The following is a 17,531-nucleotide window of genomic DNA, read 5'->3' as shown; positions in this document are numbered from 1 at the left end:
GGGGGGTTCAAGTCATCAGCCAATCGAACGTGCGTTTGAGGGAAAAAACAATGGACTGGCACATTCAGCGAGTGAAAAGGGGTCAGTGTAAGTCTGAACATAATGAAAGTACTGTAATTCACTTAATAATGGTAGGATCAATTCTATCCTTACAACATATAGGAAGACAATCTAAATGACCTATATAACTGAAGTCATCATATAATGTAAATAAGGTTGCTTTAAAGTTGGTGGGGATAATTCGAGCATCCTGAAAAGTTGGTAGTGTTACATATGTCCCTACCGTCCCCATGCAACCTACGCCCTAGCATGAAATGTACTTTATTCTTATAATTTATTGTGTCATGTTTAAGGCTTGGAAATCACAGAAAGATTACTATACAGTACATCATACCGCAATTATAAACATTGATGATTTAAAAAAAAGTATATATATTTTCAACAAGTTCTTAATAAGTGCAGTTTCAAAATTCAAGTTATTAGATTATAAATATAAAGACCAGTCTGAGTGTATACTTAATCACACAGGTACACAATACCATGTTTACTTAGAAAAATATATTATTTCATTCTAATAGTTTGTACTATGATTCATTTTAAATAGTCACTTCAGTAAAATTTCTCAGGTTACCCCTCCATTGCAATGGGTTAAAAGTATCAAGCATAAAACCAGTCATTCTTCACAAATATATTTTTCAAACTTGATATGAAAAAAATATGATCCTTGCTTTGGCCCTTTGATTTAACAGAAATAATAATTAAAAAGAAAAAAAAAAAAAAAAGAAAGAAAACAAAAATAACTAGAATGGTGTCAGGAAGTTGAAAATCCGGTAGGGTTCATCGACTGCCAGCGCCAGAGATCCTCACCTACATGGAAACGGATACATGATATCAGTTACGTACACAATACTTTTAAAAATTTGACGACATGGTTGAAGTTGTGGGAAAAATTACACATTCTTTCCAGTGCAAACTCAGCCTTCCAGCCAAGTTCCTTCTCAGCCAGACCAGCGTCAGCATAACAACATGCTGCATCTCCTCCTCGACGTGGAGCTATCTTGTAGGGAATCTTTTCATGTGTGGGGGGAGAAAAAAAAAATGACAGCACCCTCAATTGTCTAAAAATGCCATGTAATCCCCGTTACAAATTTCATTTATTTGAGAGGAGGACTTTATTTTGCAGAGGAAAGACTTCCTCTTTGACTCACTTCCTTTCCAGACGCCTTCCTCATAGCATTTACCATCTGAAGCACAGAATAGCCTGTTCCTGTTCCGAGGTTGTAAATCTGTAAGGGTAAAAAAAACAAAACATTCATTAAGGCAGTGTTTCACAAACTTTATTGGTCCAGTGCACATTCATCATTTTACATGGAATGTAGTCTGTACACAACCAATCAATATCACAAAATGCGTTAGTTTTTCCTATACTGTATGTCACTGGCATAGAAGTTTCAATAAAGTTATTATTGGTATTTGTGGTACTGTACAGTGCTGGCCAAAAGTATTGGCACCCCTGCATTTCTGTCAGATAATGGTAAATTTCTCCCAGAAATTGATTGCTATTAAAAATGCTTTGGTAGTAATATCTTCATTTATTTTGCCTGAAATTTTAAAACACAAAAGAGAATGAAAAAAAACTGAAATCATTATCATTTGACACAAAACTGGGCCGGACAAAAGTACTGGCACCCTCAGTCTAATACTTGGTAGCACAAACTTTAGACAAAATAACTGTGAACAACCCCTTCCGGTATCCATCAATGAGTTTCTTACAATACCCTGCTGGAATTTTAGACCATTCTTCTTTGGCCAACTGCTCCCGGTCTCTGAGATTTGAAAGGTGTCTTCTCCAAACTGCCATTTTCAGATCTCTCCACAGGTGTTCTAAGGGATTCAGGTCTGGACTAATTGGTGGCCACTTTACAAGTCTCCAGTGCTTTCTCTCAAACCATTTTCTAGTGCTTTTTAAAGGGTGTTTTGGGTCATTGTCCTGCTGGAAGACCCAAGACCTCTGAGGGAGACCCAGCTTTTTCACACTGGGCCCTACATTATGCTGCGAAATTTGTTGGTAGTCTTCAGACTTCATAATGCCATGCACACGGTCAAGCAGTCCAGTGCCAGAGGCAGCAATGCAACCCCAAAACATCAGGGAACCTCCGCCATGTTTGACTGCGGGGACCGTGTTCTTTTCTTTGAAGGCCTCATCCCCCCCACCTGTAAACTCTATGTTGATGCCTTTTCCCAATAAGCTCTACTTTTGTCTCATCTGACCAGAGAACATTCTTCCAAAACATTTTTTGGCTTTCCAAGGTAAGTTTTGCCAAACTCCAGCCTGGCTTTTCTGATGTCTCTGGGTCAGAAGTGGGGTCTTCCTGTGTATCCTACCGTAGAGTTCCTTTTCATTCAGACGCCGACGGGTAGTACGTGTTGACACAGGTGTACCCTCGGACTGCAGGACAGCTTGAACTTGTTTGGATGGTAGTCAAGGTTCTTTATCCACCATCCGCACAATCTTTCGTTGAAATCTCTCGTCAATTTTTCTTTTTCTTCCACATCTAGGGAGGTCAAGCCCATGGACACAGTGCCACGGGCTGTGTTTGGGGTCGCTTAGACCCCAAACATTTGAACGATAGTGTATTACTACCAAAGCATTTGTAATTGCAATCATTTTCTGGGAGAAATTGAGCATTATATTGAGAATCGCAGGGGTGCCAATACTTCTGGCCAGCACTGTAGATAATATATTTGGGAGCAGTAAAGTGAAATTGTGTAGTAATTTCTCTCTTCAACCCTGATGATCTCTCACATGCACACTAGTCATGAGTTGAAAAAGACACATTTGTTGCTTGTTACAATTTTGGGACTATGTTGCTATTAGCGTTAATTTCATTAATTAGAACCCTACATGTGTCCTGTTTTGTTACCTTGCACCCGCAGTTGTCCTTCAGTTTCTTCAGCGCAGCTATATGTCCCTTAGCCAAATCAACAACATGAATATAATCTCTCACACCTTGGAAGAAAAATGCATTAAAAATTAGATTCAATATGTCCGAATTTGAGTATTTCCCCCCCTCTTTCCTATCAAAGCCACGCCTCACTGTCTTTATGGTTGTCCTGATTATCCTGATGTGTGGTTTGTGTTCAGAGTGTCCTTCCTCTTCAGTTTGAAAGTAAGAAAACAGCTATGCCTGACAATCATAAATGTCTAACCTGTTCGAAATTTCCAATTATCTTTAAACGTGCGGTCTAAACCAAGTTCAGTCGAGCCAAGGACTCTGTCATTGTGACGTGAAACAGAAAAGTAGCCAATTAGAAAGCGATCCGTCTCCCAAGCACTCAACACGACAAAAATGACAAGAAGAAGACTGCCACGGCAATTCATTAACCAATAAGCTAACAGTTAGGCTACCTTCTTCTGTAACCACTTCTACTTTTTGTCTTGGCATATTCCGGCAGTCTGAATGCTCTACTATGTTGCCACTCATAGGTCAGTCTTTCTGGTATAATTGACAATAATGATAGATGGAAGAATAGCTTCATGTGTGATATGTAGGGTTGCAGACTCCCTGAAAAAAAAAGGGACACCTCATTGGTAGAGCCAATCCCTGAAAAAAAAAGGGACACCTCATTGGTAGAGCCAATGTTCTGTCAGATTAGCATACTTTGTCAGAGTAACCAGTTTATTTTGTTCCTCGTTCTTAATAGGAAATTTGTGGAAACTTTGCTTTACCGATGTCTTCTATTTCCACAGCGATGTTGCCGGCCATCAGTTAACTCAGTAGACTGATGCTGCATTCGAGGAAGGTGGGAAGTCAGAGTTTCCAACCTCAGATCTGGAAAAATATCATTGGACCGGCTCCACTATTTGATCGCTTGCGAGAAGGCAGGTTTGCTGCAGGTCAAAATGTCTTTTGATGTCCAAAATAAAAAACAACTTGTCGCTATCAGTCATCTTTGCTGTTTGTATTCGCAACTGGTACCATCTGAGTGAGATAAGTCCGACTTTCCCACCTTCGTCGAATGCATTGTGAGCACGAGTGGCCGAAGTACTCCTCTCTATTGTGGTTGTATTAAGCATCTAAAAAAACGAAGTCCTGCAGAATTAAAGGAATTACGGCAGTTTGATGTGACATTGTTTTGGCCGCATGAGTGTTTTGGGACAATGATCTGCATTTTGAATATATTTGACAATGTTGAATCTGTTTGTGGAGCTAGTTTAGCCACTCCGGAGCCCTGAAACTAACAAATAACTTAAAAACTGCACAGAATTTGTAAAAATCAACTCCACCAACTAATAAAACCCCCACTAACTCGAAGTTTAAGCCTAATGTAAAAAATTTTGAACTTCCACTTTAAAGCGTTTTATAATACTTAGAATATTTAACCCTAAAATACAGATGTAGTTTTGGACCAACTCTAGGCCGCATCTAATAAAGTTGTTTGGCCACCACCTTTTTTTATATAAGTATGCATATCAATGGAACATTTATGTCCTACATTTATGTCATGTCATATATTTTTTCTACATAATATGTCATACATGAAATGGTTGTATTGGCAAAAAAAACCTACACAACGGCAATACTGTAAATATGAATACTTAAATGTATGAATGAACAATGTGATTCACGGCTCTTGTGCATGCGCAGAAATCTGAGGCATGCTCATCTGATGGGTATGCTGAAATGTGTTAGAACACCGGCCGGCCTGATAAGAGTCACCTCTTATCACCTCCAATTATTTATTTTTTTTTGTATGTGAAAAGTGAATTTTTAAATTACAATTCTAATATTATTATAATTTTACTCAAAACTGAATAAATTAGGTACATATTTGAGTGATTTACAGTGGGGCAAATAAGTATTTAGTCAACCACCAATTGTGCAAGTTCTCCTACTTGAAAAGATTAGAGAGGCCTGTAATTCTCAACATGGCTAAACCTCAACCACGAGAGACAGAATGTGAAGAAAAAAAAAAACAGAAAATCACATTGTTTGATTTTTAAAGAATTTATTTGCAAATCATGGTGGAAAATAAGTATTTGGTCAATACCAAAAGTTCATCTCAATACTTTGTTATGTACCCTTTGTTGGCCACAACGGAGGCCAACGTTTTCTGTAACTCTTCACTCTTCTCTTGGTGTAAAGAAATCAAGTGTGGAAGCAATTATTAGCAAATGGAAGACATACAAGACCACTGATAATCTCCCTCGATCTGGGGCTCCATGCAAGATCTCACCCCGTGGCGTCACAATGATAACAAGAACGGTGAGCAAAAAATCCCAGAACCACATGGGGGGGGCCTAGTGAATGACCTACAGAGAGCTGGGACCACAGTAACAAAGGCTACTATCAGTAACACAATGTACCGTCAGGGACTCAAATCCTGCACTGCCAGACGTGTCCCACTGCTGAAGCCAGTACACCTCCGGGCCCGTCTGCGGTTCGCTAGAAAGCATTTGGATGATCTAGAAGTGGACTGGGAGAAAGTGTTATGGTCAAATGAAACCAAAATAGAACTCTTTGGTAGAAGCACAGGTTCTCGTGTTTGGATGAGAAAGAATACTGAATTTCATCCGAAGAACACCATACCAACTGTGAGGCATGGGGGTGGAAACATCATGCTTTGGGGCCGTTTTTCTGCAAAGGGACAAGGACGACTGATCTGTGTAAAGGAAAGAATGATTGGGCCATGTATCAAGAGATTTTGAGTGAAAATCTCCTTCCATCAGCAAGGGCATTGAAGATGAGACGTGGCTGGGTCTTTCAGCATGAAAATGATCCCTAACACACAGACAGGGCAACAAAGGAGTGGCTTCGTAAGAAGCATTTCAAGGTCCTGGAGTGGCCTAGCCAGTGTCCAGATCTCAACCCCATAGAAAATCTGTGGAGGGAGTTGAAAGTCCGTGTTGCCCAACGACAGCCCCAAAACATCACTGCTCTGGAGGAGATCTGCATGGAGGTATGTGCAAAAATACCAGCAACAGTGTGTGAAAAGCTTGTGAAGAGTTACAGAAAACGTTTGGCCTCCGTTATTGCCAGCAAAGGGTACATAACAAAGTATTGAGATGAACTTTTGGCATTGACCAAATACTTATTTTCCACCATGATTTGCAAATAAATTCTTTAAAAATCAAACAATGTGATTGTTTTTTTTTTCTCCACATTTGGTCTCTCATGGTTGAGGTTTACCCATGTTGACAATTACAGGCCTCTCTACTGTTTTCAAGTGGGAGAACTTGCACAATTAGTGGTTGACTAAATACTTATTTGCCCCACTGTAAGCACACGAAAAACAATAATTATCAGCAGTTTTTTTAATACAAAAATACTAGAATATAATTAACATCTGTCATGCTAAATTTAAACATTTATAATTTAACCCTTAAGGTCCTGAGCCTTTTTTGTATGTGTGTCTATGTCAGGTATGTCCAAAGTCCCGCCCGGGGGCCAAATGCGGCCCTTGGTCAAATTTCATCCGGCCCTCAGCCTGTTATAATATCAATAATGTCTGGCCAGCACACAGACTTAATAAATTGGTCAGCAGTACTGCTACCAGCATATGAAGTAGCTTACACACTAAATGCTGCTCCTCATTTACCCACTGAGAGGCAGCAGCACTCTAAGCAACATTACCTCGTGTGACCCTTTAGTCCCAATTTCCTAAAATGGCGACAATCAACAAAAAAAAGAAAGTTGACTGCGACGGCCGACGCTTTAAGGATAGGTGGAAATTGGACTATTTCTTCACTAAAATACGCAACAACTGTGTCTGCCTAATTTGCAAAGAGACAGTTGCTGTTTTTAAGGCTTCAATGTGAGGCGATATTACCAAACAAGACTGTTGACATGTACGACAAGATTACAGTGAAGATACGCAGCGAGAAATTGAAGCAACTTAAAGCTTCTTTAAATTCACAGCAGCAGTATTTCGCAAGAGCCCGAGAGTCAAAAGAGAATACCACAAAGGCTAGTTGCGAGATTGTTGAAATTAACAAAAAAAAAAAAAAAAAAAAAAAAAAAAAAGCAAATGTGACACACAAAATGGCTTGCTAAAATTTGCTTAAATATATTGTTCTACTGAAAGGACGTCAGACAAGGTCAGCCCCCCACATTTTTCCCACACCAAATCTGGCCCCCCTTTGCAAAACGTTTGGACACCCCTAGTCTATGTGTTTTTGGCAGTTTTTTTTTTTTTTTTTTAATACTTTTCTTAAACTTTCATACAAATGCTGAGGTAAAGTTTTTTAAAATTTATTTATTATTATTATTATTTTTGAACAATTTAGGTGCATTCAAAGTCCCCTCAGCAATAACAGTTACGCAAATGATCACTCCATTATTATTAATATTATTTTTTAACAATTTAGGTGCATTCAAAGTCCCCTCAGCAATAACAGTTACGCAAATGATCACTCCAAACATAATGTAGAAATGCAAACGAAATTGACAGAACACAAAAATACAAATAGTTAAAGTACACAGAGAAGCGCAAGAAAACAAATGATCATCATTTTGAACACTCCTTTTACTCGTGCTTCACCCAAACCTCTTATTTCCCACACTCTTATGTTGTCTTCAGATTTCCTCATGCCACACTACAGTACTTTTTCGACCAATAAGACGAGTGGGATTGTCATTGTTCTGTCAACTCACTGGTCTGAAAGCAGGGGAAGCGGGGAAATGATTTTCCTCCTACACATTTCCTTGTATGGCTTAATATGGATGCATGCTTTTGTTTCTGAATACCGGACGATTCCGTTTTTCAAGGGACGGTTGGCAACCCTAGTAATATGCGATGTTGGCCATCTCTAACAGCAGGCACACACGTAGATTTATTTTCTCTTCTTACTTTTTGAAACTTGGCTAAGCTGTTAAAATGTGACATGTAGCCTGTGTTAAGATGGATAAAAATGAAATATTTGATACCTGTCCCATCAAGTGTGTCATAGTCATCTCCAAATACACTAAGGCACTCCCTTCTCCCGACAGCAACCTAGACACAAAGTGATGCAACATTATCTTTTGCAACTAATAAAAAGACAAAGATTACAGTATTCATGTACCTGAGCGATATATGGCATTAAATTGTTGGGGATACCCTGAGGGTCCTCTCCGATGAGACCAGAGACATGAGCACCGATGGGGTTGAAATATCGCAGCAACACAGAATTCCAATTCTGCTCACATTGTACACACAGCAAATCATGAGGAAAATGGTTCTTAAAAGCTCGTGAACACAATCCAGCTCAGCACCTTTTCGGCTTTGGAGTGGTCCTTAATCATCTCTTCTATGAAGTACTTGGTCTTGCCATAAGGGTTGGTACAGTTGCCAACGGGGTGCTCCTCGTCAATGGGCAGGCGCTGGGGCTCACCGTAAACTGTGGCTGAGCTGCTAAACACCAAATTGTGCACTCCGTGAGCCTGCATCACCTGGAGCATATGTGGTTGAACACATATCAAAAAGGTAGCATTAGTGAGGCGTACAGCTCGGGCTATGAGGCCGGGTTTAGTTTAGTTTGTATGAACAGACGAAGCTAGATTAACATGCTATCAGTAACCAAATTTTTGAACAAATTATGATCAAGTCGCGGTGTGGATTTAGTTTGGTTGAACGGACCTCAAGCAGGTTCATGGAAGCGGAAAGGTTGACCCTGTAGTAGCGTAAAGGCTGTTGCAAGGACTCTCCGACAGCCTTCAGGCCAGCAAAGTGCATCACAGCGAAGAAAGAATGCTGTGAAGGAGCATTGACAACAAATTACTTGAAAAGGAGGCAGACCAACATGAAAAAGTTAATCAGTTCCAACTGTGAGAAAAGTGATTTTCGGATTCTCAACAAAGGAAGATATTAGATGTGATTAATCGACAATAGTACAAAGTAATACAGTGGTATGAAAAGGTATCTGAACCTTTTGGAATTTCTAACATTTCTGCATAAAATCACCATCAAATGTGATCTGATGTTTGTCAAAATCACACAGATGAAAAAAATTGTGTCTGCTTTAACTAAAACCTTTATAGGTTTTCATATTTTAGTGAGGATCGCATGCAAACGATGACAGAAGCGGGAAAATAAGTGAACCCTCTGCCTAAGGAGACTTAAAGAGCAATTGAAACCAATTTTTACCAAACAATTTAAGTCAGGTGTGTGCCCAATCACTGATGAGTGGTTTAAAGCCGCCCTGCCCACTACAAAACACAACCCTGGTAAGAACTGTCTTGATGAGAAAGAAGCATTGTCTGATGTGCATAATGGCTCGGTCAAAAGAGCTGTCTGAAGACCTGCGATCAAGGATTGTTGATTCGTATAAAGCTGGGAAAGGACACAAAACCATCTCTAAAAGTCTGGATGAAACCTGGCTGCCACAGTAATAGGGTGGTAAGTGTGTCCCAAACTTTTTTTTTTCCTCTATGGCATGGCTCCCGATGCGTGGCCTCCTCTCTGCCTGGGCTGCCAGCCGCGGAAGTGGGGGGAGGTCAGGGCTCCGGTCTTGCGTCGCACCACGGCGGCTCCTCGGCGTTCTCCTGCCCCCGCCTTCCCCTTACTTCTCTAACTGGGTATCCGCCCTGTGCTCCGCCGCGGATCGCTGGCTGGGCGGCGGTGTATCGGCTGGATGTTGCCTGCTACGGCGGGGGACCCTGCCCTGCCCTGGGCTGGGCTTGGTGGGCCGCTGGGGGCCCCGTGGTGTGCCGTGTCGGCTGGGGGGCTGCAGCAGATGTTCGTGGCCCGGGTGGGCGGATAGGGTTGGGGATGGGCGTGGGGTTGGTGGTGCGTCCCCTCTTGCCATCCCCGAAGGCCGGTAACTGGGCGCACGGGTGGCCCAGGGGACCACCCTGGATTCCGGGTGGGGGGACGAGGGCTCTTTGCTGGGCTGCGAGAGGAGGGATGGGCTGCGCTGCCCCACCCCCCCAGGGCCTGCCCTCCCTCCCTCCCTGGGCTGGCTGGGTGGGGGCCGTGGCCCTGTGTCTGCGCCCGCGTGGCGTCTCCGCTCGTCTGTGTGGCTGCTGCGTGCCCGGCGGGGCCCGCGTGCGGCTGGATGTTATTGGGCGCGCTCGGGCGGGGGGTCCCGGTGCCGGGATTGGTGACTGGGCGGCGTAGGGTCGGTCGCCAACGGGCTTATACTCACTAGGGATTCACACGATTACTGGGTTCTAAATCACAGAGATGATTTGTGTACACTCTACCCCTTTCTATCACTTAGCTTATAGACTCCCCCACCTTCTTCCCCCTCTTTCCCTGGTCAACAGGCCTCCCTTACGGTCTCAGCCGGAAATACATTTAGGTGACGATAGCACCAACATATTAGTAGTTAGTGTAGTTTGGCGTTCAATGTATTTCTTGTTGTCGTTTGTGTGTCTTCTCTTGTGTTTTTCATCTGTTCCCCCATAACCCCTCCCTGTTCGCTGTTTGATGATCACAAAGGGAGTATGTCAGACTCTCAATGTGAAACATTAAAACTGTTCAGACTATCCGGGCACTTAGACTTCCATTCTCCGTGTCAAACAGCTGAACAGGACAGGTTAAAAAAAATAAAAAATAAAAAACTAAAAGTCTGGGTGATCATCAGTCGACAGTCAGAAAAGTTGTCTACAAATGGAGAGTTTGCTTCTCTCCCAACAAGTGGCCGTCCACCAAAGATGATGCCAAGAGTTAAGCGCAGAATACCCAGAGAGGTAAAAAAAGAACAATAGAGTGTCTGCTAAATACTTACAGAAATCACGGGCACAGTCCAATGTCTCTGTGCACACATCAACTATATGTAAAACTATGGCCAAGAATGGTGTTCATGGGAGGGCTCCACGGAGGAAGCCACTGCGGTCTAAAAAAAAACATTGTTGCTCGTTTAATGTTCGCAAAAAGGCACTTGGACAATCCACAGAAGTTTTGGCATAATATTTTGTAGAGTGATGAAACCAAAGTTGAATTGTTTGGGAGTAACACACAAGGTCATGTGTGAAGAAAAATGGAACAGCTCACCAACATCAACACCTCATCCCCACTATGAAGAATGGTGGAGGGAGCATCATGATTTGGGGCTGTTTTGCTGCCTCAGGGCCTGGACAACTTGCAATCATTAATGGAAGAATGAATTCAAAGGTTTACCAGGATGTTTTGCCGGAAAACCTGAGGCCGTCTGTCAAACACTTGAAGCTAAAAAGAGGATGGATGCTGCAACAAGACAATGATCCAAACACAGAAGTAAATCAACTCAGAATATTTAATGTGATGGTTCACTTAATTATTTTCCCCCTTCTGTCATTGTTTAGATACTATCCTCAATAAAATATGAAAACCTACAAATGTTTGGGTGGTTTTAGTTAAAGCAGACACAGTTTTTTTCATCTTTGTGATTCTGACAAAGATCAGATCTGATTTGATGGTAATTTTATGCAGAAATGTATGGAATTCCAAAAGGTTGAGATACTTTTTCATACCAATGTATACAAAGATATACTATGCACGTGTGTAGGATGGTAACTGAGCGTATACCGCCTGGACTGGTTGTCAGCCATTTGCAGGGAGCTTATAGACAAACAACATTCAGATTCACACTAGTGGAGACACAGACAGTTTTATTATTATTTTCATAACCTTAATTTAAACACACTGCATGTTTGAGACAATGACTCTGCTGATGAAAATGGTGCTGGATGAAAATATCCTGACATCGCCACAAGAGCGCCTAAAACCCTGCCACTTCTCCTAACATCCCATCCGTGTGAAGTGGCCTTTTCTGTAGTGAAGATAACCATAAAAAAATGATGAAGCAGACTAGCACTGCAGGTTGGATAATAGAAGTTTTTTTTTTTTTTTCTAAATTATTATGAAAGATGATTGCTGATAGGGCAAATAGCCCATTCCAATCATCATGTGCCCATACGGCCAACTAGTGGCCTAAAGAATGGATACAAAATGGTTCTTCGTTTTCAGACTATAAAGTGCTATGTATTTTATAGTTCGTTTGACTAGAATGTTTTTGCATTGACTGCTTCGAGACTTTAATTTCATTGTACATGTTACAATGACAATAAAGATTGTATTCTATTTTCACAACACAAAAGAACATGTTTGATAACTCATGTGATGTCAAAATAGATGTTGAGTATCACATGTAAAACAGCTGTACCCATTTAACCTTGTGGCACATGTAAACATATCAGATCAGAATTATTCAAGAGACAGTCACATGTAAACAGTAAAGTTCAACTGAGGTCTATGGGAATTTTAAAAAGTCTGCATGTAAGCCTGACTATGGTCAAGTTTCTGCAGAGCTAGGAGATTTCTGATATTTTAGTGCAACAAACCTAATCCCTTTCTAGTCTTAAACAAAAATGGGTTCAATGCATCGTAATGAAAGTGATCACACAGAATTGGAGGCTCAGAGCAACCACATCGGAGGCATGGCATTCAGGGCGCATATGACAAATGCAGATGTTTGTCCTCTCGTGGTATCTTTGTGCAACTGCATGTTATTCATGTCTTCAGGTTACTACGATAAAACGTTGGGACGAGGAAGTGAAAGTGCTCAGGAACAATAAAAAAGCCTGGGCATTGAAGAGTGAGCAGACTTTGAATAATTTATGTTTTTAAGAATTATATTCAATTTTTGTGAATCTGTGCAGAAGCAGGAGTTAGTAGAACTAGCCTCGAATTCACAGTGATGTGTGTACTTATTGATTTAACAGTGCTCTAAAAAGTATTAGTCAAATCCTACTTTTTTGCCTAGTACCTCTCCCCCCAACTTTAATGTTTTCTTTAATCAACAAATAAACATAACTATAAGACAATGACAGCTCAAGTATACATGAAATGCATTTTTTGGAGTGATTTTACTTGGACAATTTACAGTGCTGGCCAAAAGTATTAGCACCCCTGCAATTCTGTCAGATAATGCTCAATTTCTCCCAGGAAATGATTGCAATTACAAATGCTTTGATAGGAATATCTTCATTTATTTTGCTTGAAATGAAAAAACACGAAAGAAAATGAAAAAAAAAAAACAACATATCATCATTTTACACAAAACTCCAAAAATGGGCCGGACCAAAGTGTTGACACCCTCAACCTAATACTTGGTAGCACAACCTTAAGACAAAATAACTGCAAACAACTGCTTCCGGTATCCATCAATGGTCTAAAATTCCAGCAGAGCATTGTAAGAATCTCATTCTTCTTTGGCCAACTGCTCCAGGTCTCTGAGATTTGAAGGGTGCCTTCTACAAACTACCATTTTCAGATCTCTCCACATGTGTTCTATGGGATTCAGGTCTGGACTCATTGCTAGCCATATTAGAAGTCTCCAGTGCTTTCTCTCAAACCATTTTCTGGTGCTTTTTGAAGTGTGTTTTGGCCTGCTGGAAGACCCATGGCCTCTGAAGGAGACCCAGCTTTTACTGGGCCAAACATTATGCTGCAGAATTTGTTGGTAGTCTTCAGACTTCATAATGCCATGCACACGGTCAAGCAGTCCAGTGCCAGAGGCAGCAAAGCAACCCCAAAACATCAGGGAACCGCCGCCATGTTAGAGTGTGGGGATCGTGTTCTTTTCTTTGAAGGCCTCGTTTTTTTCCCCTGTAAACTCTACTGTATGTTGATTCCTTTTCCCAAAAATCTCTACTTTTGTCTCATCTGACCAGAGAACATTTTTCCAAAACGTTTTTGGCTTTCTCAGGTAAGTTTTGGCAAACTCCAGTCTGGCTTTTTTATGTCTCTGGGTCAGAAGCGGGGTCTTCCTGGGTACCGTAGAGTCCCTTTTCATTCAGATGCCGACGGATAGTACGGGTTTATACTGTTGTACCCTTGGACTGCAGGACAGCTTGAACTTGTTTGGATGTTAGTCGAAGTTCTTTATCTACCATCCACACAAGCTTTTGTTGAAATCACTCGTCAATTTTTCTTTTCCGTCCACATCTAGGGAGGTTAGCCACAGTGCCATGGGCTTTACACTTATTGATGACACTGTGCATGGTATATACAGGAACATTCAAGTCTTTGGAGATGGACTTGTAGTCTTGATATTGCCCATGCTTCCTCACAATTTTGCTTCTCAAGTCCTCAGACAGTTCTTTGGTCCAGCTCTTTGGTTCTTTTCTCCAGCTCAATGTGGTACACACAAGGACACAGGACAGAGGTTGAGACAACTTTAATCCATTTTAACTGACTGCAAGTGTGATTTAGTTATTGCCACCTCCTGGTATGGTCCACAGGTAAGTAACGGATGCTGTCAATTACACAAATTAGAAAAGCATCACATTATTTTACAAAGTGTGCTAATACTTTTGTCCGGCACATTTTTGTGTAAAATGATAATGATTTCATTTTTTTCCATGCTTTTTTTGTGTTTTTTCATTGCAAGCAAAATAAAGACATTACTACCAAAGCATTTGTAATTGCAATCATTTTCTGGGAGAAATTGAGCATTATCTGACAGAATTGCAGGGGTGCCAATACTTTTGGCCAGCACTGTATATCGTCCCCTATTGTTGAAGCATGAAATAATTGGGGCTTAGTCTTTTTTTTTTCTCTTAAACTTATTCCCATTTATTCATCTTCCGTGCCACTTATCCTCACAAGGGTTGCAAAGGTGCTAGAGCCTAACCTAGCTAACAATGGGCAGTAGGTTGGGTACATCCTGAATTGGTTGCCAGACAATCGCAGAGCACATCAAGACAAACAATCATTCACGCGCCCACTCATACCTATGGAAAATTTGGAGTGTTCAATCATTCTACCATGTACGTTTTTGGGATGTGGGTGAAAACTGGAGTACCCGGAGAAAACGCACGCAGGCAAAGTTAACACACCTGGGATTGAATCCTTTGTCTCAGAACTGAGAGGCAGACGTGCTAACCAATGAACCATCTTTTTGAAAAACTGATTAACCGCATTTAAGATAAATTACCTTGAGGTGTTGTCAAGTTGAAATCACTGAAGTAGTAAATGTTTGATGAAATTGAGGCCATATCTACACGTGGCAAAGTATTTGGCAACAAGAACTTTTTCTACTGTTTGCCTATCATCTCCCACGCACACGCACATTTTGGGCATTGAAAACGAGGGTTCTTAAAATCTCCGTCCAAAGTGAAGATGTGCGAATTCTGCGTTTGTGGCGCCATCATGTGGACACTAATAAATTAACTGTGGAAGCATCATTGACTGCGACAAACTTTACTGCTACGTCACACATGAAACCAATGTTTACATTGTTTACGTTTAGATCTGATTATTAGACAGGTGCTTTTTGCCTCCATTTATTTACAAACTCTTGCAGTGCTTCATATTGGAGAACACATGCAAAGGATGGGGGTATTGTGGACAATTATTTTCACGTATTGTTGTGAATGTATTTAAAAACGGATGAATGCGGTTGGCTGTGGAAGCTTTTTTTCCTACAAACGTGCTGGTGTAGACGCAATTATTTTTTCTGGATGTATGAGCGCAGGATCCTTCGTTTAAAAAAAAAAAAAAAAAAAACTGCTAAGTGTAGACATGGCCTAAGATGTTCAAAAGATATGTAAAGGCTGAAACAAAATTCCATAATCCAAAGAAATCCAACAACAAACGAGAAATAAAGCAATTGGCATCTATTAATCTGGAAAGGATGACAAAGTTATAACTATTAAACCTATAGTATAAGTTTCCAGCAAAACACAATTTGAAACATTACCCTCTAATGGAAAAACATGGAACAATGGTTTGTAATTTAAGAGAGAATGAAAACTAACTATTGTTGTATCAGTCTTGTTGGATGAACACACTGACCTTTTTGAAAAGTCCATCCAGGGCGGCTTTGTCCAGAAGGTCAAGTTCATGAAACTCAATATTGGTGTGAAGTAACTTCTCGATCCTAAGTATACTCTCCGGCATCCCACCTTCTCCTCCATCCACAACACATGTTATGAACAAACATTTAAATAACTTTCCCAAAACAAACAAACCTATTGCAGCTTACCTTTCACAGCATTGCTGAAATTGTCAACCACAATGGGCTGATATCCTGCTTCAATAAGCTCCAGCACACAGTGACTCCCAATGTAGCCTGCACCGCCTGTGACCAACACCTTCTCTCCCATTCTCTGCAAGTTCAATACAGCATACCATCATCATTATGAATCCATAGACTGATCCGGGCAACCAGGATGTTGAATAAGCACACGTTGTTAAGTTACTTCAGTAAAGCATATAGATGGCAGTCCCTATGACTGTCTCTTTGCAAATATTGATATTTTTACCATATGTACAGCGGCAATGGATTTTCCCTACTTGTTCCAATTTTTGTTAATTTCTGCATGGGGTATTATCGCAGTGGAGTGACTTGTACCCAAAGGGCACCCAAAGCGGTTACTACGGCCCTGGTAAGTGGTAGGGAAGATGAATTAATGAAAAACCATTACACATCTTTTTGTAGCCCCCGCCCCCAACAAAATTTAATTTAAAGAGCCAAATTCATTTACTAAAAATCTGAATTTTCTGTCCATTATTTCTAAATTTACGCATTACAGAGATACATTTTGTAGTAATCCCCCGCTCTCCCCAGCCCTGTTGAAGTGTCAAATAAAGGGTTCCCATTAAAAATAATAATCATCATCATAGTCATAATAAAAAGAGATGATTACCACTAGTCCGCCTGTGCCAGGTTTCGGTACCGAGCGAATAATTATGTGATCAAGACACGAAAATATTGCCCGCGATCGTCACGCAATTTCTTTAGCAAATCAGATGAAACGAGACCACATTTCGTGTGGAAACACTTACTTAGACAATTTCCCAGTGGCCGTGATTTGAGATGAGTGTAGAATTCAACGCGTAATGTGTATCTGTCCTGCGGACGTCTTCACTTCCTGACACAAGACCGGAGTAAAGTTGACAACTGAATTGTGACTTCCTATGTATAGATCTTCAAAGTAAAACAACAGCATTTATAAATCAAAATAAAATGTAAGTAAACACTCGTAATGTTGAATACAAATAAAAGTACATTAATACTAGAGTATGTTTATATATTTAAAACATTTTAAGACGAAGTGATACACTGTATGCATAATTTTAATATAATTGTTTTGAAAATGTTGCTATAAAACAGGTTCTTAATGGTAGACTTTCAGTTACATGCAAGTACGCGTGACGTCAGAGCATTCGTACCAAAAGTCAAACCCATTTCTATCCATTCATACAGAAAGGTGATTGTAAGCAGGACTACCTGTAAGTGTGATGACATGGCAGGAAGGAAGGAAAAGTGCCACGTTTCACGGGAACGCTCTGTGATTGGTGGTTAGTGGAGAAAAAACTGGAGTAAGTGATATTTTAGCATGTGAACAATATTTTATCTGACTCTATACAAGATGAGCATTTGGAAACAAATTGATAATCACTTTATTGAAATGTATTTATTTATTTATTTATTTTCCCTATCCCAATTTCCAGATTCTCAAGGATATTGTTGAGTCAATATCACTAAAAAGTGCTTTGGCGCCCCCATCATCTTTTCAGTGACTTTTCAGTCATTGGGGAGGTAGTAGCCAAAATAATGA

At 40.6% G+C, this 17,531-nt stretch overlaps 1 protein-coding gene across 4 annotated transcripts; it reads right to left on the bottom strand.

The window, feature by feature from the left end:
- Positions 1-560: 560 nt before the first annotated feature.
- On the bottom strand, positions 561-17,217 carry gale (UDP-galactose-4-epimerase). 4 transcript variants are annotated; one of them, XM_057859815.1, is made up of 12 exons: positions 17,201-17,217; positions 16,756-16,841; positions 15,954-16,076; positions 15,763-15,888; positions 8,620-8,733; positions 8,256-8,432; positions 8,066-8,179; positions 7,929-7,995; positions 2,925-3,010; positions 1,209-1,286; positions 955-1,069; positions 561-867 (listed from the first exon to the last, which is right to left on the bottom strand). In XM_057859815.1, the coding sequence occupies exons 3-12, from the start codon at positions 16,071-16,073 to the stop codon at positions 812-814; spliced, it is 1,053 nt and encodes a 350-aa protein (XP_057715798.1). In that variant the 5' UTR covers positions 16,074-16,076; positions 16,756-16,841; positions 17,201-17,217; the 3' UTR covers positions 561-811. The 4 variants fall into 4 exon arrangements, with proteins under 4 accessions (XP_057715798.1, XP_057715800.1, XP_057715801.1 ...); XM_057859817.1 differs by lacking the exon at positions 17,201-17,217 and having other exon boundaries at positions 562-867; positions 15,763-15,885; positions 16,756-16,899; XM_057859818.1 differs by lacking the exon at positions 17,201-17,217 and having other exon boundaries at positions 570-867; positions 15,763-15,878; positions 15,953-16,076; positions 16,756-16,899.
- Between the last annotated feature and the right edge of the window lie 314 nt (positions 17,218-17,531).

This window comes from Corythoichthys intestinalis, chromosome 15, assembly GCF_030265065.1.
Source record: "Corythoichthys intestinalis isolate RoL2023-P3 chromosome 15, ASM3026506v1, whole genome shotgun sequence".
NCBI lineage: Eukaryota > Metazoa > Chordata > Actinopteri > Syngnathiformes > Syngnathidae > Corythoichthys > Corythoichthys intestinalis.
Note: the sequence above shows the minus strand (reverse complement) of the source record. Positions and strands in the feature narration are given on the sequence as shown.